Raw genomic sequence first — 24825 nt, 5'->3', positions numbered from 1 at the left:
GATCCCTCCCTGCTCAGCTGAGGTGTGATCCGAACCGAGGGGGGAAGAGTGGAGGTAGAACCCTTGCTGTGAAGCCTCCCAAAGCAAAGGATCCCTCCCTGCTCAGCTGAGGTGTGATCTGAGCCGAGGGGGGAAGAGAGAAAGAAACGGGGAGTGTATGAGGGTGGGGGGATTTCCTAAACCCCATTGAATCCAGAGGAGGGAAGAGAAAAAGAAAGAAAGGGGAGTGTATGAGGGTGGGAGATTTCCTAAACCCCATTGAATCCAGAGGAGGGAAGAGAGAAAGAAAGGGGGAGTGTATGAGGGTGGGGGGATTTCCTAAACCCCATTGAATCCAGAGGAGGGAAGAGAAAAAGAAAGAAAGGGGAGTGTATGAGGGTGGGGGGATTTCCTAAACCCCATTGAATCCAGAGGAGGGAAGAGAGAAAGAAAGAAAGGGAAGTGTATGAGGGTGGGAGATTTCCTAAACCCCATTGAATCCAGAGGAGGGAAGAGAGAGAGAAAGAAAGGGGAGTGTATGAGGGTGGGAGATTTCCTAAACCCCATTGAATCCAGAGGAGGGAAGAGAGAAAGAAAGGGGGAGTGTATGAGGGTGGTGGGATTTCCTAAACCCCATTGAATCCAGATGAGGGAAGAAAGAAAGAAAGAAAGAGGAAGTGTGTGCACAGGAGTGGGGATTTTCTAAAAATCCCATTGAATCCAGACTAGGGAAGAGAGAAAGAAAGAAGGAGTGTATGAGGGTGGGAGATTTCCTAAACCCCATTGAATCCAGAGGAGGGAAGAAAGAAAGAAAGAAAGAGGAAGTTTGTGCACAGGAGTGGGGATTTTCTAAAAATCCCATTGAATCCAGAGGAGGGAAGAGAGAAAGAAAGAAGGAGTGTATGAGGGTGGGAGATTTCCTAAACCCCATTGAATCCAGAGGAGGGAAGGAAGAAAGAAAGAAAGAGGAAGTGTGTGCACAGGAGTGGGGATTTTCTAAAAATCCCATTGAATCCAGAGGAGGGAAGAGAGAAAGAAAGAAGGAGTGTATGAGGGTGGGAGATTTCCTAAACCCCATTGAATCCAGAGGAGGGAAGAGAGAAAGAAAGGGGGAGTGTATGAGGGTGGGGGGATTTCCTAAACCCCATTGAATCCAGAGGAGGGAAGAGAAAAAGAAAGAAAGGGGAGTGTATGAGGGTGGGGGGATTTCCTAAACCCCATTGAATCCAGAGGAGGGAAGAGAGAAAGAAAGAAAGGGAAGTGTATGAGGGTGGGAGATTTCCTAAACCCCATTGAATCCAGAGGAGGGAAGAGAGAGAGAAAGAAAGGGGAGTGTATGAGGGTGGGAGATTTCCTAAACCCCATTGAATCCAGAGGAGGGAAGAGAGAAAGAAAGGGGGAGTGTATGAGGGTGGTGGGATTTCCTAAACCCCATTGAATCCAGATGAGGGAAGAAAGAAAGAAAGAAAGAGGAAGTGTGTGCACAGGAGTGGGGATTTTCTAAAAATCCCATTGAATCCAGACTAGGGAAGAGAGAAAGAAAGAAGGAGTGTATGAGGGTGGGAGATTTCCTAAACCCCATTGAATCCAGAGGAGGGAAGAAAGAAAGAAAGAGGAAGTTTGTGCACAGGAGTGGGGATTTTCTAAAAATCCCATTGAATCCAGAGGAGGGAAGAGAGAAAGAAAGAAGGAGTGTATGAGGGTGGGAGATTTCCTAAACCCCATTGAATCCAGAGGAGGGAAGGAAGAAAGAAAGAAAGAGGAAGTGTGTGCACAGGAGTGGGGATTTTCTAAAAATCCCATTGAATCCAGAGGAGGGAAGAGAGAAAGAAAGAAGGAGTGTATGAGGGTGGGAGATTTCCTAAACCCCATTGAATCCAGAGGAGGAGTGTGTGTGTATTTGTGTGTGTGTGTGTGTGTGTGTGAGAGAGAGAGAGAGAGAGAGAGAGAGAGAGACTATCACTGTGTTGTAGCTTATGATTCTTGATGAATGTATTGTATTTTATTTTATTTATGTACACCTAAGACAAATTCCTTGGGGGTTCCAATCACACTTGGGTAATAAACTATTGTACTCTACTCTACTCTACTCATTTCTATTTCAATTCTAATAAGGAGTTTAGCTTCTCTCTCTTGAAAATGTAAGCTAGCATAATGCAAGCTAGCTTTAGCTTTCAAACAGTTCATTTAGTGACCAAAGTTACAACGGCATTGAAAAAAGTGACTGATGACCATTTTTCACACTTAGCGACCATTTTTCATACTTAGCGACCGTTGAAGCATCCTCATGGTCACGTGATCCAAATTTTGATGTTTGGCAATAGATTCATATTTATGATGCTTTCAGTGTCCTGGGGTCATATAATCGCCTTGTGTGACCTTTTGACAAAATAAAAATTTTTAATCAAGCCACCGCCCCCCCCCCCCTCCCCCGCGTCAATGGTGTCCCTCTTTACCAATCTGAAAATCTGGTCACCTTAATACTGATTTTCTTCAAGTTCTTTCACCTTTTTTTCCTCGATGACATCCTTGTTTCAGGACTTTTTGTAAATGGATATAGAGCCAGAATTGTGTCCACTTTATTATAAATGGAAATGAGAATTGCAAATTTCAGAACAAATAAAGTCAAATGCAGTGGAAATGGGCTACTTAAATGTGTGCAATACTTTTTTTTGTTACATAGAATGTAAAAAATATGTTTTACAAATTATATGAGTGGCTTGAACAGAAATGTGAAAATATGTTGGAATCAAGCTAATATGTTTTATTAAGAAGGCAATATATGAAGAGGTCTGTTAATATGGTGAAAGCAAGAATATTTTTCAACACTACAGAGAAATACAGTGATGTATTTAACTTCATTGCCTTACTATTTCCTATTGCTTTTCTGCAATCTTTGAAATGGCTTTTTCTTTCTTTTTCTTTGTGCCACGAAGCTTTTCTTGACTTCTAACAACAGCTTGCATTTTTCTTTGATGTTCAGAAGGGGATTGCTATTACCTTCTTCTTAGGACTGAGAAAGATGTCAGCTGCGGTGAGCCCACAGGCCTGGAATTGCCATTGGGGGAAGGGACTGTGAGAGCTGCAGGAATCGTGCTTACCAACTGGAAATCCCCCTCCTCCACATGCAATTCAGCTGAGAACTCTCCACAACTGATAACTGCCTAAGAACAAGCCATGACTCATTGCTGGGTAGTATTCACTCTGGGTCACAATGTGATGGGTGTGGCACAGGGATGGGGTTTAGCCTAAATACCAAATAAAGTATAAAAGTTGGTGGGGAGCACCAGATGTCAACTTTGACAATTTATTCATTGCCTTAGTGCTTTGTTGGTCAGTTTGTGCTGGAGGAAGTTAAACTGCATTTTCAAACCGTCTCTGTGTTTGGCTGCTTTCCTTAACCCTTCGGAATCTGACAAAAGAATGATTGGCCCAAAGTCACCCATGTAGCTTTGTACTTAAGGCAGCATTAGAATTCACAGTATCCTGGAACAGTGCCTTAAACTACACCATGACTCTATAATATTGTTATTTCAAAATAGAATAGTGAATTGGGTATATTTATAAGTCCCCTCACACTGCAGTACTGATGTGCAGAGGAGTATGGACCTAAGTTTGAAGAACAATTGCAAAAACGGTAGTATGCCGTTAGGTTGTTACACATTGGAGCTTCATATATGCAGGTACCTTCAATTTTCTTGGCAGTTGGAACCAGAATTGCCACTGTTAAGTAACACAGTTGTAAAGCACAACATAATATGACTGCGTCGCTGATAATTTTGGCAGTCCCATTTGCCTTTGTTAAGTGAAGATGATGTGAGTTATTAAGCAAGAACTTCATGTGACTGCAACTTCAACTTCCTTCTGGCTTCCCCATTGACTTTGCTTGTGTCAGAAATTCTGATCATGTGATCATGGAATGTTGCAATGTTGTAACCATTGGCTGGTCATCAAGTGCTAGTTTACAATCTTGTGACTGCAGGAACACTGCAATGGCTGGAACTCTGAAGAACCGAGGTAACCTTGAACAGTTACTGAATGAGTGGTCGTACAGGACTATGTGTAATATATAGTATAGGGATCCAACAAAGCTGAAAAAATTTAAGCAGTCATTCAGTTCCTTTGGCATCATATGAATAAAAAATGTGAACCAATTGAAGTGAATAATTATAATTATTAATTAACCAGAATTATAATAATTATATTTGTTCCTAAACTATCTGTACTCTGTTTTTTGAGAAAAAAGCCCAAAGGAATAGAAGGGTATTTATATAGACACAAATTTATTGCTTTTCTCATAGAATAGGGCTAATACATACTGTTATTCCATCAGCAGCCATTATCAGATTGCATGATAAAGGTATTGAGTTTAGGGCATGTGAGGATAACAAAACATTTCAAACAGAGGTTCTTGGTATCTTGTGTTTTTATTTGGCATGCAATAACATACATGGAGAGAGAGAACAATTGTAACAATTACTGAAATTATTTTAGTATTGTTTAATAGCCATATTATTAAAATATCATATTGAATGAGTTCAAACTTTTCAATATAGACATGAGGACTTAAACTTGATGGAATAAAAATGCTTAAAATAAGACATGGGGCAAAAGAAGCCACGATTGTCAGGAGTTTAGGTTTATTAGGTTTTCTGATGAACAGTGCAGCGCTGCAGACTCTTGGCTAAAAATTGTGATTCGTGTTCCGATCTCCTCTTGGTTAATTCAGCTGAAATTTCTGACAATAAAGATCATATAATCTATGTAAATGAAAAATATCTTGACACCACATATATCACATTTACAATAAGTTGTCAAATCCTAGATTCTGGAGTCTGCAAAAATTCAAAAAAGACTCAAATATGCATATTAATTACTAAGCAACTTAGAATGCACAGAATTTTAGGTGGGAGTTTTGTATTCAGTTCCCAGTATTAATCACATACTACAAATAATCATACAGGTCCTTTCCATTGTTTATCTCTTATTTATTCTAAAAATTGAAAAATTCCTAGAGAAATTTAGTTTATATTTCTAGGAGAAGATGTGCTAAATAAACTATGTAAGTTCTCTCAGGGATGTTTCCTTGAGAAGCTAGTATTCCTCAAGAAGATGAAAATAACTGCCAATATTGTAATCACAGGAAAGGATGGGTATACAAAACAGTCTGAAGAAATAAAATTTATTTTGCATAGATAGGCTAAAGATAGAGAAAAGACTTAGCCTCAGCATAAATCTATGTAACGATCATACGATAGTGCGTAGTTAATTTATATTGACAAATAAGAGTGCATGTTTATGGTGCATAGTTCTCATTTTCATATTTGTCAGGAAAGTACTTATGTTTAATAAAATATGGATCAATTTTATATGTACAATATAAAAATTTTATTGGACTTCTGCTCTTTTCAGTGTCATCCATAAAATAAGCACAAAGTCTCATCTAATTAAATGCTCATATTCTTTTGACAGCATGCAGTCCTAAATAAAGAGCAACATTGTCAGAAGAACTACATTGAAATAATTTTCAAAGGTTTTTTTTGTAATGGCTCATGATATGATAGAAAGCAATTCCCAAGAATAAAATGTATAAATTTTATAAATATTCATTTCTATAGTTACATGGAGCTTGAAAGTGGCTACTAAATATTTAGACTTAAACCAAAATAATGTGTAAAGTTGAGCATCGTAAGATATTTTTCTATTATTGAGAACATCCTATGTATACACAATGTGATTTGAATAAAACAATGTCTATTAAGCAACTTTAAAACAGCTAGTCTGAGTTTGGAACATTATAAATTAGTAAATACAAATATACTGTTGCCGCTATATTCAATATTATATTTAACAGGATTTGAATAAGGGTATTACTCATGCTACATCATGCTTTTCCTTTGAAGTGGCAATTTTGAAACAATCAAAAGAAGCTTCAAAGGAAAGTAAAATAATTACAGGAATTTTTCTCTTAATAATCAAGTACAAGTACTAAACAATCCTACTCTAAGCCAATGAATGAATGCATTTCAAGGTTAGAGCACTAGGGGGCACTATCTCTAAACTTTGATGTACCTGGTTGATCACATTATGAAAATCTTCAGTCTTTTCCCAAATTCATCTCAAGAAAATGACTAAATACTGGCTTCAATACCAACTATATTTCCTAGACCCTTTCCTTTTTTCACTGGTTTCCTTGTTTACTTTCTTGCTTAATAAACAATGGCGGAAAATTGAAAAGCATGCACCCTACTTTGTGATTTTCAAAATTGACTTAATAAAGATGTAATCTAACATAGACAGATGATAGAATATTTTTATATGTTTCTGGTTTTTGTATCAGAGGCTGTGAACATCAAAAAGATAATAGAGAAACTTTATGAGAAATTGCCTCAGGTAATCCTCAACTTACAACAGTTCATTCAGTGACGGTTCAAAGTTACAATGGCACTGAAAAAATCAACTTACGACTGTTTTTCAGTTACAACCTTTGCATCATCCCATAATCTTGTGACCGAAATTCAGATACTTGTCAACTGGTTCATATTTATGACCATTGCAGTGTCCTGGGGTCATGTGATCATCTTTTGTGGCATGACAAGCAAAGTCAATGGGGAAACCAGAGTCAGGAAACAACCATATTACTAACTTATCAACTGCAGTGATTCACTTAACATCTGTGGCAAGAAAGGTCGTAAAATGGGGCACATGTTTCACTTAGCAACAAATTTGGGGTTCAAATGTTGTTGTAAGTTGAGGACTACCTGCACTAGAGAAAGCATTAACAATTGGAAATGTTTTAATGTAAATCTGATTGTTACAACTTCTGAATTTCAAATATCATCGTATCTTTATTTCCAGAGCTTGTAATTTGGGGAAGTCATTTGCTTTTTTCCCCCTGGACTACAATTTTGCCTGAGAACCAAATCAGGTCTTTGGGTACTGTACTTGGTCTCATTCAAGTTTGGATTTAAAATCTCCATAGAGGGTAATTTGCATGGAACATATGCTTGCAATTCCCTAGGATAACATGGATGTGAAGTTTGTTGTGTATTCCATTTCTGGAAGTACTGTGTGTGTGTGTTTAGACATCTATTCTACCTGTTCTTCAGTAATAGAAGATAGAATATGTAATGCTGCCTCCTCTTTTTTTGCCCTAGAAAAGCACAATGCTGTGGGAATATATAGTAACTAAGCTATTTTTTGAAATCTTAATTGTTTCCCTTTTTATAACATTCTTTGAGCTAATCTTTTGTATTCATAGTGTACAGCAAAATACTTGCTCATTACATATCAATTTAAGATATTTGATTGATTGATTGCCATCAAGTCAGTGTCAACTCTTAGCAACCATATAAATTGATTTTCGTCATGACAGTCCTTAACTTGGTCCTTCAGATCTTCCACACTCCTTCAGGTATTCCCATTGCCCCTATATCGGAATCCATCCACCTTGCTGCTAGTTATTGGCATTTTTTCATTTTTCTTTCCTTCCATCTTTCCCAGCTCTAGAGCCTTTTCCAAAGAGCTAATACTGCCAAATTGCTTAGGAGAACACAGTAATAGTAGAGTAAGTCTGACAAACTGCCCCTGCCTTTCCAAGAAAATGAATTAGTTTTCAGGTAAATTTCCCTGAATTTTTACAAAACCAAAAGTGTTTATGATCAGCATATCCAGCCTGGTTAAAAATGTAATTTCATATAAACAATAAATAGTGAGTAGCTAATAGCCTTTGACTGGCTTTTCTAAGTCTGCCTTCCTTTTCTTTTATTCTTTTCTATTGTTTTTCTTTCTAAAAACTGAAAAATTTGGTTTGCAGCAGGATAGGTCTAACATCAAGCATCATGTTGCTTGATCTCTAGCATAATGTAATGCAGATATTTGACTGCTATATTTACATAGTTTTTAACACAAAGTTTCTTTAATAGAAACCATAACTACAGTGCAGATTAACTGTAGGCAATTCTGGAATCAGCAAGCTTGAACATATTCAGGAAGGTATTCTAAATACTTAGAATCATTCTTGTGGGAAATCAAGTAGATATTTTATATATAGTACCACTGCTATTCTATTTTGAGAGGAGCAGTGAAGGAAATGACAAAGTAATTATTACATTAAAATAATAAACACTAGGAAGAATGAGATCTGAAAATGAATCTTAAAATCTTTTTTAAAAACAATTGTTTGGGATCAAAGATTTATATTCTTAGAGCTTTCTCTACAACCTGGCGATATCAAGGGAGCAAAGCACAAGCTTTGAGAACTGTTGCCCCCATTCTGTGCTCTGTCTCCTTGCTCTGTGGTCTGTCTCCAAATGAGGTCAGAAAGTTGCTGTTCTTGCATGAAGGTCTGGCTCTGCCAATTGGCTTGAGGCCCCAACAGGGGAATATCAACTGGAAGTGATTGATGGACCAATAGCAGACCCCACCTCCCTTCCTCTACATTCTGCTCCCTCCCTCCCTCCCCACGTTTTAGTCATAATCTATATATTTTAATTGTAAATGATTAATATAAATGTACATGATATGATTTTATATATTAATATATGATTTTACACACACACACATACACACACACAGCAATAGCACTTAAACTTATATAACGCTTTACAGTCCTCTTTAAGAGGTTTACAGTCAGCATATTTCCCCCAACAAGGATGGAAGGCTGAGTCAACCTTCAGCCAATGAGAATTGAACTCCGAACTGGAGCCAGCAATCAGCAGAAGTAGCTTGCAGTAGTTCATGCTAACCACTGTGCCACCACAGCTTATATAATAATTTATATCATTTATATTTATAATTATCATTTATGAAAATTATCATATCATTAGTATGTCCTCAACTCGCAATCATTCTTTAGCCCGTTCAAAGTTTCAAGTGAACTGAAAAAAGTGACATGACTGTTTTTCACTGTTGCAGCATCCGCATAGTCACATGTTCAAAATTCAGATGCTTGCCAATTGGTTTGTGGTGGTTGTGCTATCCCATAGTCACATGATCACCTTTGTGACTTTCTGATGAGCAAAGTCAATGGGGATAGCCAGATTCACTTAACAACCATGTTCGTAACTTAACAACTGCAACAATAGTAGCAAGAAAGGTCATAAAATAGGGCAAAACTCACAGCAACTTAGAAATGTTGGGCTCAGTTGTGGTCATAAGTCAAAGACTACTGTGTCTCTTTTTCCACATAGAGCTCTAATCTACATTGAATATTGTAAGCACTATTTTGCTATTTTATGTATAAGTTATTGCATGATACACAGTCTAAATCTCCTTTCTTTGGATTATGTAGATTGACTTTTTTCAGTTAGTTGGTCACTCTGTCATTTTCCAGATTTGCTGATACAGTTTGGTTGTTCTAACCAAACTATATTTGCTGATTTTTCTTTTGTTGATTTCCATATTTTTGTAAATATTCCATCCATTCTTGTAACCTTCCAACTTGATAATGACTAGAATGCTGATCTAACTTCATCTTCTAGTTCTAGAGATTCTATAAGTAGGGAATATTTTATAAAGTATCTTGGATGTTGACACCTCTATGGTACAGAATTTCAATATGCTAGTTTCAGTGTATGATTTATCTATTTTATTAATGATAACATTTTATAATTTGCTTTGATTAAAGAGTAATATATTTTATGGATTGAGATTTTTGCTGCATTTGAACTTTCTTATTTTGGTTGAATATCACTCTCATGTTTTGATGAAATAAATTGTTATTGGATATTGTTGATCACTGATAATTGAGGTTAACTTTTCCTCATATTTTTGGTTCCAGCATCTTTATTGGTATGGAATGTAGTATCGTATCCATAGCTTTGCAGTGTAGTTTGAAGTATTTTTATCCATTAATTAAATTTCTAGCCTTTCAAAATAAAAACATTACTGTTACACGGGAACACAAAAGTTAAAGATGACAAGTCTACTAGTTGGACTAATTAAAATAAGCCTAAATCAAGAAAGATTATGATTAAGATTACAGATGATATTGCTAAATTTGAGACTCCAGAATGTGGAATGTAAAGCAATGCTGCTAGGCTGGATACATATTCCAATAAGACACCATTTATTGCAATACCATTTTTCCATTCTGAATGGATTCTTTTGTTAAGAGTTCAGGTTCTGTTCCTCAGTCAGAAAAGCTAGCTTTGTAATTTCCTGCTTCTGATTTTATCCAGACATATTCAAGTCAATAATGATGAGATTCTTATAAGAACAGACACATTGGCAGATGTTCCTTGTTAGGCAGCAATTCACTCTGCATTTTTTTTCAGTAGGTTACATGTTTCAAGGCATTGATTAAATCTTGTGTTAAAAAAATTACACTTGGAAGGCAAAGGCTTTTTTCATATTTCATAAACCAAACAATAACATCATGCTTCTCTTTTGTAATAGATTTTTTTCCCTTTAGTGTCCCAGCAATTTCAATCAAATTCTATAATTCTGTACAAAACCAATTTAAACTTTAAGACTTATTTCTGAGTTAAGGATGGGGTTGTGCTGTCAATATTTGCACAATACAACCCAAACTGGTTTTTTTGTTTATTTCTTGTATCTTTCAGAGTATTTAGTTGCTGTTGCTGTTCAGTTTCATGTTTTAAATGTTGCATGTTTTCATTCAATGCTCTTAACTGCCACAATCAATTAAATATGTACTGTTTGTTTTTCAACTACCAAATACAAGCCATTTGTTTACCCAGCTCAACATCTACAGACTTTTAAGAGATTGTTGACATGGATATGTTAGAAGAATTTATAATTGGATTCTGAGCTTGGTTGTCCAATGAAGGACTCAGGACAATTACTTGAAGTTGAGGTAGAGTTTATTTAAAAAGCCAGACAGACAGCAAGCGAATTGAAGGCAGCCATAAATTAAAGACAGAGGCAGAAATATTTATAGGGGGGAAGGGGTTTTGGTTCCTTGTTTGTGAATTCTGCCTGCCACTGTGTTTTGTCCTGGAAAACGCATGGGCTCTGGAGGGAAGGAAATTCAGTTTTTTCATCCCATGAGATACCACCCTTGTCTCTTGTGTGTCTATGTGTTGGATTCTTACTTGTGGCTGGAGGACCTGCATCGTGTGGATAAAGGATTTCCATATCTTGAGGGGATTTCTTTAGTTATGATTGCTTTGGTATTTGTCAATTTCCTAATAGGAAATGTGATTAGTTGGTTTCAGCCAATGTGTTAATGCATTTGGAAAGAGCTTAAGCGGTCTTTGGTTTTATTATTTGTGGGTTCACTGACAGGTTGAGGACATTCGAACGTTGCAAGTGGAGTGGATGTTGAGGGTGAGGTGGGTGACATGAGAATTATGTGAGCATGTTCTTCCTACAGATGCTTCTGTATTTTCCTGGCATACACCTTTGCAAGAAAATTTTCAGTACTGCCCCTGGAATCAACTGGTTAGTACTTATAAGTATCCTATGACATCTCCAAATAGTTAGAATTCCATTAAATATATTTTGTTTTTAAAAACCTTCACTGTGAAACTGAGCTGCTCTTTCATTATTTTACCTTGGTCCTTAACTTGGCAGCATTTTTTAAAACCAGAATACCATAATTTGATTTGTTGTTGAACAATAACATAGTACCCATGAACTGAATGGTATGAAATTTGGAAAGATATATCGAAAATAATTTCAATTCTGTAAGAAGTAAAATACTACTAGTTTTTAAAGGAAGAAAAACATTTTGCCCTTAATGCATCACCTTGCAAACTTAAATTTCAGATTGTTTTTAACAAGGATTAAATCAAGGTAGAAAATGAAATATGCTATGACACACAGGGGAAAAAAGCAACTGTAATTTGGTATTTCTCAACTATAATGGGAGAATGTAGAGACTTGAAGTTTCCAGTTGAGTTGCCAGGCTAAGCCTCATTTAATTCATCAGGTAATCATAGTGGAAAGCAGCCAGCTTGGGCCAGAAATAAAGACAAGGTCCTTTAGAAAGTACTGGAGGAGGAATTAATTTAATGCCAAGAAGAAAGTGCCCTCATCAAAGTACACTTCCTGTGTCACACAAGCTCCACCAGCAATGCAGCTACTTCTTCAATTTGCCCCAAATAGCAGTACATGGTTTGGCAAGGTCACTCAAGAGTGCACCTTTGTTTCTGCTGGTAAGCATGAATGGCATTCTGCCTTTCTTCCTATTATCAGGCATCCTTTGCCAGGGTTTGCTAAGATGATATATCATTGCTGCTTTCTTCTATACCTCTGCCCTCCTTTCCCACCATTCCTTTTGCTCTCCAGCAAACAGCTGGGGAGCACAAGGAAGCCATGAACTATGCTGGCCTCACTCATCTGTTTGGCTCTTACTTCACCTCTAACTGGAGTAAGCAGGATGAATGGTAGACAAATGGGGCTGTCTCTTCCATGCAGTTTTCCCTCTCCCCATTGCTGTTCCTCACTACAACAAAAAAAGGCATTTTCAACAAGTTGTTCAGAAAATAGATGACAGAGTTGGCAGAGGAGTCAACAGCCATACATACAAATAAGATACCTTCCTTATGTAGACGTATCACAACTACACTGAGATAAGCAGTATATACATAATTCTTTCTTTAACTTTGCATTCTCTTTACTTACAGTATTTTTTATACATACATACAAACTCATTTCCAATGCCCTTGCAGACAGCCTTTGGATTAAGTTATTGTTAGTACAATAGTAGTAGTCATTTCCCCCCTGTTCAGTCATGTCAAATTTTCAGAAATTGCTTCAACAAGTCCCTGCAGTTGTCTTTTAAAGAAAAGTTTGCCATTGCCTCTTTCCTAGGGCTAAGAGAAAGTGACTGGCCCATGGTCACCCAGAGGTCTTTATACTTAATAAGTTATAATGTTCTGGTTTCTAACTTGATACCTTAACTACTACACCAAACTGCTTCTCACTTTTAGTCATAATGGAGTGTTTATATTTATGTCTGTCTGTCTGTATCTATCAATCTATCATCTATCTATCTAATATATCTACCTATCACCTGTGTATTGGCAATAGCAACAATATCTAGAGAGATTCTATCCTTACAGGTTACTGCATTCATGACTCCATACATTGTAGCCTTATTGTAGTTGTTTCAGTGTGGGGTGTTTATCATTATTTAAACTGGATTGAATATAGCAATGGAATTGGCTGTCCCTCTAAAAATGAATATTAATAATAATTTTAAAATGCTGTGTACAGTATGTTAAGTTTGATTATGAAACAATTTGCTTTGACAACTCAAAAACCCTATCCCATTTGTAAGTTATAAAACCCAACAACAGGATCTCACGAAGCTCACTTTAGCAAGACAGATTGTAACATTTTTTTATTAAATATGTAAAAAGATAAACGCAAATCAAATTATTCACATATTCAGAGACAAAAAAGTATATTCTGTCATGCGACAATTGGTGGGTAATGCAAAATGACTGGTACATCTGAATAAGACCTTTTTGCATTTATTATGTCATTATCTATTTATTATTAACAATACATGTTTACATTCCTTTCAGTTTACATTTAATATATAACCAAAGCTTTATGGTGTGTTATTCAGTAAAAGTAATTGCAAATGCATATTAAAACTGTAACGGAATAACAGGATTACTCACCACAGGGGAGGGGGGGTCCTCTTTCCTTCCAAGAATCTCTCTCTTGCCTCAGCACAACTGAGCAGATCAGGCTTTATATTAAACTATTACCCTGCTGCCTCCTAAGCCAGCCACTTCCCATCTCCAAATTTGGGGGGGGGGGAATGTTCGATAGACTAGTCATACAAAGGGGGCCGTAGAAAACCAGATACATTACTCTCCTCCCATGGACACAAAATATTCCTATGTGACAGGATGGTGAGCAGAGAGGCTTTAGATGAGAGCAGTTTAGAAACAAACCTCAAAAAGCCCCAAAAGCGCTTCAAAAGGAAGTATTTTAAAAGTTTTCATAGAAGGAAAAGGAAACAGAGACATGACTGCATTGATGGAGATAGGAGTGTTAAAAATGACTTCCTCTGTTTGTTTGTTTGTTTTAGCACAAGAAACATTTTGGAGGTGGCATAACGATAATAAATATTATGGATTTTTTTTGTGTTGGATTATGACAGCATACAGCTTTTGAAAAATAATGCTATTTATGAGTTTGATTATGCCTGCCAAGAGAAATCAAATCCATTTCCTTAAAAGCATTAAAATATTTTTTTTTAGGAAAGGTGAAAGTGTTACTTTATTTGTGATGAGTTGGCATAGTATAGCTTTGTAAATTCTTCTAAACTGAAGAGATGGAATTAAACTTCAGTTGAGCTACAGGGTTAAAGAGAGATTGCAATACATGCTGCCTGAGCTGTAACTATCATTCTGAAGCAAGAAATTTCAGAGAAAAAGAAACTTTGAAATATGCAACACATCACTTACAGTAATAATAGAACTAGCATTTATGACCAGATCTAGAATAGGGTTCACCGACAAAAGGGCAAATGACAAATCCGCACCCGACTAAACTGCGGTGACAAAACCGCGTGTTCTAAAGCGCTCCGACGAATGAGCACTGAATCGCGCCGACAACAGCGCAGCGACAGAAGCGCGCTATAAAACTAAACCTAACCCTAAACATAACGCTAACCCTAACCCTAAACGTAACGCTAACCCTAAACCTAAACCTAACCCTTACCTTAACTTAAATCGGCTTTCTGTCGACGCACTGTTGTAAAGTGCCCTTCTGTCACCGTGCTGTTGTTGGCGCACTGTTGTTGACATTGCAGTTTTAGCGATGCGGTTTTGTCGGTGCGCTTTTGTCGTGCGTGCTTTTGTTGGGTCACGCTAGAGTAGACTGAGACCTTCAGTGATGATAACCGGTACAATGAATTCTATTTGTTTTTTGCTAGAATACTTATAACCAATCCAATTTAAAACCGAGCAAACATAAAACAGTGAATACAATGGAAAAATACTATAATTAGACTGTAAAAATATGCAATTTAAATAAGGAATGTTTTAATATGATTTATTTCTATTATAAAAATGTCACAATCTAAGTGCAAATTTAACTAGAAGTTAATAGAACGCATGGCAATGATTATTTCTGTAATCCAGCAATTTGTTTTTCCATGCTACCAAATCCATTCATCCGGACTAAAATAACGATTAGCTTTTCTTTCTGGATAAAATATCCCCACTAATACAACCTGGAAGCTAGCATTGCATCTGTGTGTACTTGAGTTACTCACTGACTTTTGGATTCCAAAAAGTTGTATGAAGATCTTTAGAGGATTAACTGTGCAACTGTGCTAGTAAATATTCTGACATGCCCAACCACTAGTTTCTTCTCTTGCACAGAAGAAAAAGTAAAAGTTTTTTTTTCATAATCAGTGTAGCCAGCAGTGGGAATTAGAATATAGGTGACATCTTCAGACATATATACTGTAAAGATCTGTATAAATGCCTAAATTGACAAACATTGAATATAGAATTGAAACAGGAATAACCTTTTTAGAAGAAGGAAGTATCCAAAGAAAGATTAGGCAGGCATGTATGCATCTTCCAATATTATAAGATACACTGTATAGCTTTCTAGCATGCTTTGGATTATGACATCAGAAACATTACAGCTCTAGCATGTGTGCTTTTGTTCTAATTAGGGAAAATTATTTGAAATTACTTGAATTTATCTATTTCAATTATTTTCCACTTTTGCCTTTTGTCCAAAGTAATGTCCATATGCACCGAATTATCATGAAATATGTGAAACCTAACTGAATAGTACTTTTTGTTTTAAGGGATGCCCATATAAATAGTTTTGAACAAATTACAAATGTTATTCATACTTAAGACAGAAGGAAAAATAAATATATATATATATATTATATTTATATATATATTTTTAAAAGTTGAACAAATTTTAAGCAGCCAGATAGTGATGTTGCAGTGGTAGAAACTGGGAACAAAGCTTGCAGACCTCCTTAGGTACAAATGCTGATAGAAGACTTCTGCAAAACACATCTTGGCAAGTTGGCTGACACTCACTATGGTACATTTATGTTAATGGCAGACAGAGAGTGATTGGTTTCAAGTCTGAGGCCACATACATTCCATTCTTCCAAAGAAAGTTCCCACAGAAAATCAGAAACAGCCAATGTGCCAGATGGTCAGTATTCTTCCTGCTGCTGGGGCTGTTCATGAACCTGTTCTTCACCATCATGTTCTTCTGTGTGGCTCTCCTATACAAGGTGGAAAACGAGAAAAAAAAATAAACTTGATCAAACACTAAAAGCAAAATTCTGTCTGCTTATCTTTCTAAAACAAAATATTAATGAGTTCAACATTTATTAATCTTTACCACATAGATAGTTAAAATCATTAGGAGTCTTATAAACATTTCCTAATTACTCACATTTTTATTTTTATTTAAAGCTAGGATTATGTGTGAAGAAGAGAGCTTGAAACCTGTATATAGGGAAATTGAGTTTCAAATGTGAACATGATTCACTGGGAATCACAGAATGGTAAGCTGACATTTTTCTCTATCTGAATTTAGGATCTAATCAATATCAACTCCTCCAGAATATTCATAATTCCTTTATGGACTAATTTCTGCAAAGAAATTCTATGCCTTAACTAAAACCACTTTGTGGAATAACTACCATAGAGAGACAATATTGGAAGACCTTGAATATGAATGTTACCCAATTCCATTAAAACTACATTATTGCGTAGAGGAAAAAATAGACAATGAAGACTTACATGTTCTTCTGAAGCATACAGAACTTCCATTAACCGTTGAACAAGATCATTGTTTTCTTCTCCGTGTTCTTGACATAGAAGCTCAATCTCCCTTAATTTCCCAAAATAGAAATCTCTCTCCTTTTCCACACCTTCAAGTGCAAGTTTTAATGAATGTACCTGTGAAAATAAAACATTTAGGTAACTGTGTATTTATATAGCAAAACATACAAAACTGCATAATTGCTAAGGAAACAATGTTCACATGCATTCAATATGTTGGCAGAGCGCTCAGGCCACCACAGGTACCCCTGACACGAATGATGAGCTGGCCACGCCTCCTGGCCACACACCCCTGAGGTCAAACAAAACCCTCAATGAAATTGAGTTTGACATCCCTGCCATAGACCTTCTGTTCATAAAACCAGTAGTATATGGTTTTCTTGGGGAAAGAGGGTCAAATGACTATATTTTGGGTTGTTCAACAAGGCCACCCAAATATGTAGACTCTTAGAGGACATTGATTTATGTTATACAATTACTATAATGATATAATGAGATATCACTTGACTAAATGTTTACAAAGCATGTTATCATCCCAGGTTCCTCCGCTGGCATAAAAATAACTAAGGTAATTGGTTGAAGATGTAATGATCTTCCAAGTAGGTCAGCAATAACCAGTGTTTAATTGTTGAAAACTGCTATGGTTATCTGCTTAGAATCATACTACATTTTACTGCCTTGCTCAAATGCAGAGGTATTTCCCGTTTTGGTGGCCTAAGCATATTACCTGTTCGCTGAGCTGTATGACTTGTGTCTCCAAATCTTTATCAGATTTTAACACTGAACTGCTTGGCGGTGTTTTTTTTGCTGATGATGGACGAGATGATGTGGAGCCAGGTTTTGATGCAGGACTGGATTTGGCAGCACCTGAAAAAAAAATTAAAATAGTTTTTAAAATATTAGTTAGAACCAAGACTCCTGTCATTTAAGAAACCAACTGTGATGAATTTGGAGAATGAGTATGTAAAGCATTGTATGATTTACTGGGCAATGAACTTTAGATATACAGTAATGCTTGAACAATGGGAGAGTATGTGGACAAAAGGTCTAATATTCACATTAAATTATAATTTAAAAGAATGTGATATGTAACAGCTGAAAAGTTGGCAAAGCATATGGTAAGGACTTGGTCCAGAGACTCATGCCAAGGTTGTGCTAAATAAGGAGCTGCCAGCCGGCCCAGGTTACTCCAGGTCAAAATCCCCAGCCTGCACCTACTTTGCTTTTGCTTGCTTCCCAGGAGGCACCAGCACAAGCAGCTGTTTTGCAAGATCTTAGCTGGCAGCTGTAAGAAAAGAGCAAGCTGCATTTGGTGCACAGAATCCTGGTAGGCAGATTGGGAATACACATGGAAATGTGTTATTATGAGCTGAGACTGCTGAAGCCAGGACGCACAGGGGCAGAGAGCCCAGCAGAATGCAGACTGCCTAAAGTGCAGAGATGAGGTGAAGATAGGCAACTGGGGAGGCTTGAAGTGGAGGCAAGCTCAGCAGGACAGGAAAAGTCTGAGATCCTCACCTAACAATGGTATGATCTTGGCATAACAATCACTGGGATTACTGAAATGAAACGCTGTTGCCAAGGGGTGCAGTTTACTTAATATCCACTTCGCTTAGAAATGGAAATTCCAGACCCAATTAGGGTCCTTCAGATTGTTTGGTATTATTTTCCCTTATATAACTTTTGCTTATCTCTTCTCCCACAGAACTAGAAGAATCACTTTTCTTGTTCTTATTGAAGTAGCTGAAATGTGTGTATCATTTGTTCAGATAATTTTTAAAAAGTTGTTCAGAAAAAAAATGGAATCTAGTAGAGACCTCAGTAATTGTCTACTTACAGTAGATTCAGGACAGTTATCAATGCTATACTATTGGCAAACTTCTAAGGATGTGTGGAAGAGTACTCAAATTGGAAATGCTTCCATTGCAAAATGTTCTATTCAAGTTTGATTGAAACAGTCCATGTTTTGCTCAAAACAGGCAATTCAAACTCAAAACAAGGCATTTTGAATTTGAAACAGCTCAAATTAGAAATGTGTTCCATATGCCTAGGGCAGTGATGGCGAATCTTTTTTGGCTCGCATGCCAAAAGTGAGGGGAGTGCAGGGGGTCATGTGCAGGCGTGCCACACCCATAATGCTTTGTTCATGACCCCAGTGCACATGCACGCACGACCAGAGCTCCCCCCAATTTTGGCGTGTTTTTCCGCCCTCCCCAGCCTCTAGATGCTTTAGAGGAGTCTGGGGAGGGCAAAAACAGCCCCCCGCCGCCCTCCGGAGGCTTCAGGAGCTTCCCTGAAGCCGCTGGAGCGCAAAAAACCGGCCCTGTGGGCAAACTTGAAGTTCAGGAGCGGACTTCCTGTTTGCTCATAGGGCCGGTTTTAGTCCTCCGGAGCATTCAGGAGCCCTCAGGGAGTTTCCCTGAAGGCTCCATAGGGCAAAAAAAGATACTACGAGGAATCCGGAAGTGATTTTCGGGTTGCTCGTAGGACCGATTTTCGCCCTCTGGAGCATTCAGGAGCCCTCAAGAGGCTTCCCTGAGGCTCCGGAGAGCTAAAATGGGCCCTACGAGCAACTCAGAAATCACTCATAGTGTCATTTTTTGCCCTCCGGAGCCTTCAGAGAAGCCTCCTGAGGGCTCCTGATGCTCCGAAGGGCTAAAACCAGCCCTACGAGAAAACCAGAAGTCCGTTCCCAAAATTCCGGCTTACTTGTAGGGGCGGTTTTTCGCGCTCCAGAGGCTTCAGGGAAGCACCTGAAGCCTCCAGAGGGTGAAAGAAGGCCGAGGTCAGATGACCAGCACATGCATGCGCACTGGCCAGCTGACAGGGCAAGCCTTGCATGCCCTGACAAATGTCTCTGCTTGCCACCTGTGGCACGCGTGCCATAGGTTCGCCATCACGGACCTAGGGGCTTCCATATTATCTGATTCAACATTAATTAGAATGGCCTTTCTCCTCATTGTGCCTTTGAAATGCAATAACTTTCAATCCTCAGCTGATAATAAAGCGATGTGGATAACAATTAAATGTTACAGAAGCCATCTAAGAATGCATTATATATAAATACATTCTGTTAAAAAATATTATCAAATGTCAAGACCCTCACTTGACACCCCCCCCCCACCTGAAGCCCCTACAAACAGAAGAACACTGACACTGACATCCACTAAACTCCACTGAAGATGTTACCTAGCCTGGTAACAAAACACTAGGCAACCAACCCACAAGCTCAGAGAATGAACCTTCACACTGAGAAAACCAATATATCTGCTGAAAAATGCTTCAACTCACAGAACTGCACTGTTTTCAACTGGCTCTATTATTTTGCTTTTCTAATTTGAAGAATCCAAACACGGAGAAGAAATAAACTAGTCTCGCTAGCCAGACTGAGGAAAAAAACTGAAGAATCATCAAAAGGAAGTGGCATGGCCAAAGCTTTTAACTCCTCAGTCTCTGACCAAATAGACAGAGGATAACCCATGCTTGGACTTTCCAAGCAGCGCATAGGAAAAGGGCGGCATACAAATAAAGTAAAATCCTAAATCCTAATCCTGTTCTTCTTGGGGCAGCTCCCTGCCAAGTGTCCAAGATCCCCACAGTAAAAACACAATCTCTCCGCACGTCTTCTGTCCATCTCTGTCCGTGACACCCGAGGTCGGACAGCACCCAACTCCATGGGATCCTCCCAGTCCACTGCAGTCTCTTGCTGAACTGGCATGCTGGTGGTTTCCTGGAATACCCGGCGAGGCCTTCGCCTCTGCAGCCGGGCATCTATCCGGAGGCACAGGTGGACCAAGGCGTCCAACATCGGTGACCTGTCCACCCTCGCCAGTTCATCCTGCAAGGCCTCAGACAATCCATCTTGGAATGTGTTCATTAAAGCTGGTTCATTCCATGTGGAATCTTGGCTACGTAGCCTGAATTCAGACACATATTCTTGCAAGGACCCAGTACCCTGCTGCAAGGATTTCAAACTTCTGGCAGCTGTTTCCCCTTTGATCGGATCTTCAAACATCCGTTTGAAATGCTGGCAGAAGCCCTGAAAGTCATCCAACAGAAGGCTCTGTTGCACTAACAAGGGCGTGGCCCAGCGGGCAGCTGTGCCTGAGAGCAAGCTGATAATGAATCACACCTTTGTTCGGTCAGTGGGAAAGTCCTCCACTCTCAGGCTCAGGAACAGCTGGCATTGTCCCAGAAACACGGTAAACATAGCCAAACTTCCATCATATTTATCTGGCATGGCAACTGGGCACTTCCTCCTTGGCTGGGGGTGGGGGGTTGCAGCTGTCTGCAACTGCTGAATTTGGTCCGACAACATTGATATCTGCTGCGCCATTAATCTACTTTCCGCCATGAGCTGCTCCATAATTACTGAGATTAAGACTTGTTTGGGCTGGAGTCAATCTGTTCTGTCCCCCTCTTCCCGGCTCGTTAACAAACGCAGGCAGGCAAACTTAAAAGGACTTTTCTTTATCAGTTCACAGTTCAAACTGGCTTCGAGCCCAAAAAATAACATAAACACAAATCTCCGACAAGAATTCAAAACAAAAGCTCTTACAAATGCTGCAGTTCTTCCACCGTCTCCATGGATCAGGTTTACATGAAACACCGAAGCACTTATCCAAGTGTAACAGACATAAATCATGATTAGTAATCAAACAATGTTTTACCAAACACAGAACATACGAAGGAACGTTGACTCCAGCGACTGGGGCATGGCAGCATCCCTCCTTTTATCTCCAAACTTCCTCCCACAAGCCCCAGCTGCATACTGAATTTTGTATCCCGAAAAAACTCTCAGCAGAACTGCTGAGCCACAACACTGAAGGAAGATGGAAATCAAGTTTTGGCAAGAGGAAAACCTAACACGACTCATCCTAAAAGAGAACATTATTGGGATAAATTTACTCTTCTGGCCAAAGAGACAGTTGTATATAAACTCTATTTGGGAACTGCACTATCACATTTTATATATTTCTAGAGGACATCATACCCCCCATAAATCACAGTATGTTGTAGGATGTGGTGTGAGGAAAAAAGCCATTGTCTTTTAAAGTTAGTAACAAAGTTGTATTTTTAACATATTATTCAAAAATTACAACTGTAAATAGCAATAGTTCACAATCGTGGATAAATACCTGCTGTAGGAGAGTTTGCATGATGAGACTTTTTTGGCAGATTAAAAATCTGTTCCCCAGGATCAGGTGGTGGAATTGCATCTTGTCCTTGCCGAGCCTCTACTGGATCATATTCTTTCCCATCATAGTTAGCATCAAAAAATTTCTTAAACCACTGTATGAAATCAAGGTTATCTTGGAAGCGTCCCTTTACTAATTTCTCCACTGGAATGACCTATATGACAAAACAAGGCAGATCAGTGATTTAAAATGCCAGCAGAAGAATTTCAATAAAAAATGTTTCCAAATACTAATAACAACAGTGTAATACCAAATAGTATATGTAATAACAAAAATTACAATACAAAATTTTGTGCTCCTCCTTCCAAAATTGTAGTCCTTGTTGATATCATCTACATAATTTCTATAAGAAATGTAATATATTGCATGTTCTCAATGCTTTTTAAAACATTAGAGAACAAATTCCCTTTTGAGCATATCTATTTATAAGACTACCTAGCCAATAAAATATCACATTTATTTTAGCTATTATAAAAGGAGCCATCACTTATATCATTCATCAATTTCAAAACATCCTTTTTCTATTAAATAGATAATTGAATAGTAGTATAGACAGCTCTGCATAAACTGGAATCTTTACCTTATCCACATTCATTCTTTTAAATGATGCTTGCAGAAGTTTGAAGTTATGAATATACTCATGTTCAAGCTTTGCTTGAAATTTTACTTTCTTCAAACTAATACACCCTGGGAACAACATATCCATGAACTGGCAGTAAGCTGCTCCTAGAACAAGAGAACAGAGGCATATTAGTTGCAGTGCAAACAAATAAGCTAGCCAAGGGTCACAAGAAAGAAAGTAAATAGACTTACTTATTCCCCAGCCCAAGCACACCTCCACCATTTATCAGCACCCAGATCAGCATAGATTAACTCCAAGGTTAACATCAGACCAACAATCAAGTAAACAACACCCCAATCAAGAAACTGCTAAAGAAGCAAACAGCCCAATCAAAAATCTCTAAGATCACCCCCACCAACAGTAACAAGCAAGCAGCTAAAATATAAACTGACAGCAAACTGCACTGATGATGTTATCTAGTTTGGGTAATGAATCATTTGCAAGAAAAAGACCATTGGCTTACCTGAAGGGTCCTTCTCTGTGCACCACGGGAGAGTCCAAGCAATGGTTATTTCAGTCTGCTTGCCCAGGACTGAGAAGTCTTTTCCCTGACCACGCCTCCTTGCGTGGTGACGTTCTCCAGAAAAAATAGAATAGTCTAGTCTGTGAGGATGTCATAAAGGAGATCAAGTTCAAGTCAGTAGACAATGTCACCACATATCCCGGGACAACTGGGCGGGTTGGACTCTACTGTGGTGCACAGAGAAGGACCCTTCAGGTAAGCCAATGGTCTTTCTCCTGTGCACCGCTTGGAGAATCCAAGCAATGGGACATACCCAAGTTACTGTCCATCGGGGCGGGCAGAGAGAAGATCCCAGGGCTCATTCACATGAACAACCGCCTGGAGTACTCTCCTGCCGAAGGCCGCCTCAGCCGAGGCAAATACATCAAGCTTGTAATGTCTGACAAAAGGAGAAGATGAAGACCACGTGGCCGCTCAACAGATCTCCTCGATCGAAGCCTGGGTGGTCCAGGCTGCCGAGGTGGTGGCGTTCCTCGTAGAGTGGCCAGTGATGTTACATGGAACTACTCGAGCCTGGCCTTCGTAGGCGGAGGCGATGCATGCCCTCAACCATCTTCCCACGGTGGTGGAGGTGACCTTCTTGCCCAGAGAACCAGGCTGGAAAGATATGAACAAGGCCTCACACTGCCGGAAGTCCGAGGTCCGGTGGAGGTAGACCTTCAGGGCTTGCCGAACATCTAGTGTGTGCCAAGAGCGCTTGCGTGCGTGGGAAGGGCATGGGCAGAAACTCGGCAAGATGACTTCTTGCGCCCTATGAAAGTGGGTGTTAACCTTCGGAATGAAGGACGGATCAAGTCACAAGACGACCCTGTCGGGATGAACAATGCAAAGGTCCTGACGAACCGACAAGGCCGCCAACTCGGAGATGCGGCAGGCAGAGGTGATGGCTATAAGGAAGGCCGTCTTCAGCATGATGTGACGAAGAGAAACGGAATGCAGAGGCTTGAAAGGTGGAGCAGTGAGCGCCTGGAGCACCACGGACAGCTGCCAGGTGGGGTATCGATGGATGGTGGATAACGTAGGTTCAAGGAGCCCTTCAGGAAACAACGTTCCCTGGGGACCTTGCTGAGAGACAAGGAAGGATCCTCGGCCCAGACAGTAGACAAGGCCGCCACCTGGCATCACAGCGTATTGGGGGACAACCCCTTCTCAAGGCCCCCTTGCAAGAAGTCCAAAATGCGGCACACAGGCACAGTAACTGGATCCATGAAACAGTCCTCACACCATCTGGCGAAGGAGGCCCACATGGCATCGTAAATTCTCATCGTGGAGGGATGCCGAACAGCTTGTATGGTGCGTACCACCTCCTCCGAGAGACCTTCGTTCCTCAGCAGGTCCCCCTCAAGTGCCAGATGGCCAACTACAGCCACTGGGGATCCGGATGGACCCCCTGGCAGAGGGAGACCTGACTCGCAGGGATCCGCCACGGAGGGAACACCGACAGGCTGACCAGGTCGGCGAACCACGATCTCCGGGGCCAATGGGGAGCCACGAGAATCACCTCCGCCTCCTCCACAATGATCTTGGATAGGACTTGTGGCAGGAGAAGAAGCGGAGGGAAAGCGTAGAGCAGACCCTGGGACCACACCTTGGTGGCCATATTGTCCGTCATCAGGAGGACGTGACGTCAATGAACTGACAGATGGAAATGACGAAGGGCCAACCTCACCGCCCTCAGCTCTAGAAGATTGATGCTGCAGCAGGATTCCGACGCGGACCATTTGCCTTGGACCACGAGTTGGC

At 39.3% G+C, this 24825-nt stretch overlaps 1 protein-coding gene across 3 annotated transcripts in view; it reads right to left on the bottom strand.

Moving 5' to 3' along the window:
* Nucleotides 1–14947: 14947 nt before the first annotated feature.
* MAPRE2 (microtubule associated protein RP/EB family member 2) overlaps nt 14948–24825 on the bottom strand; it is an 84149-nt gene continuing 74271 nt past the window's right edge. For all 3 annotated transcript variants that reach the window (XM_032222963.1, XM_032222962.1, XM_032222961.1), the window contains 5 exons: nt 22518–22663; nt 21878–22091; nt 17467–17606; nt 16698–16856; nt 14948–16174 (listed from right to left, as the gene is read on the bottom strand). In XM_032222963.1, the coding sequence (XP_032078854.1) occupies nt 16103–16174; nt 16698–16856; nt 17467–17606; nt 21878–22091; nt 22518–22663 (731 nt within the window). In that variant the 3' untranslated portion in view covers nt 14948–16102. The remainder of the gene's footprint in view (nt 16175–16697; nt 16857–17466; nt 17607–21877; nt 22092–22517; nt 22664–24825) is intronic.

The sequence above is a fragment of the Thamnophis elegans genome, chromosome 8 (assembly GCF_009769535.1).
Source record: "Thamnophis elegans isolate rThaEle1 chromosome 8, rThaEle1.pri, whole genome shotgun sequence".
Lineage (NCBI taxonomy): Eukaryota > Metazoa > Chordata > Lepidosauria > Squamata > Colubridae > Thamnophis > Thamnophis elegans.
The sequence above is the reverse complement of the archived record's forward strand: the minus strand, read 5'-3'. Positions and strand labels throughout refer to the sequence as shown.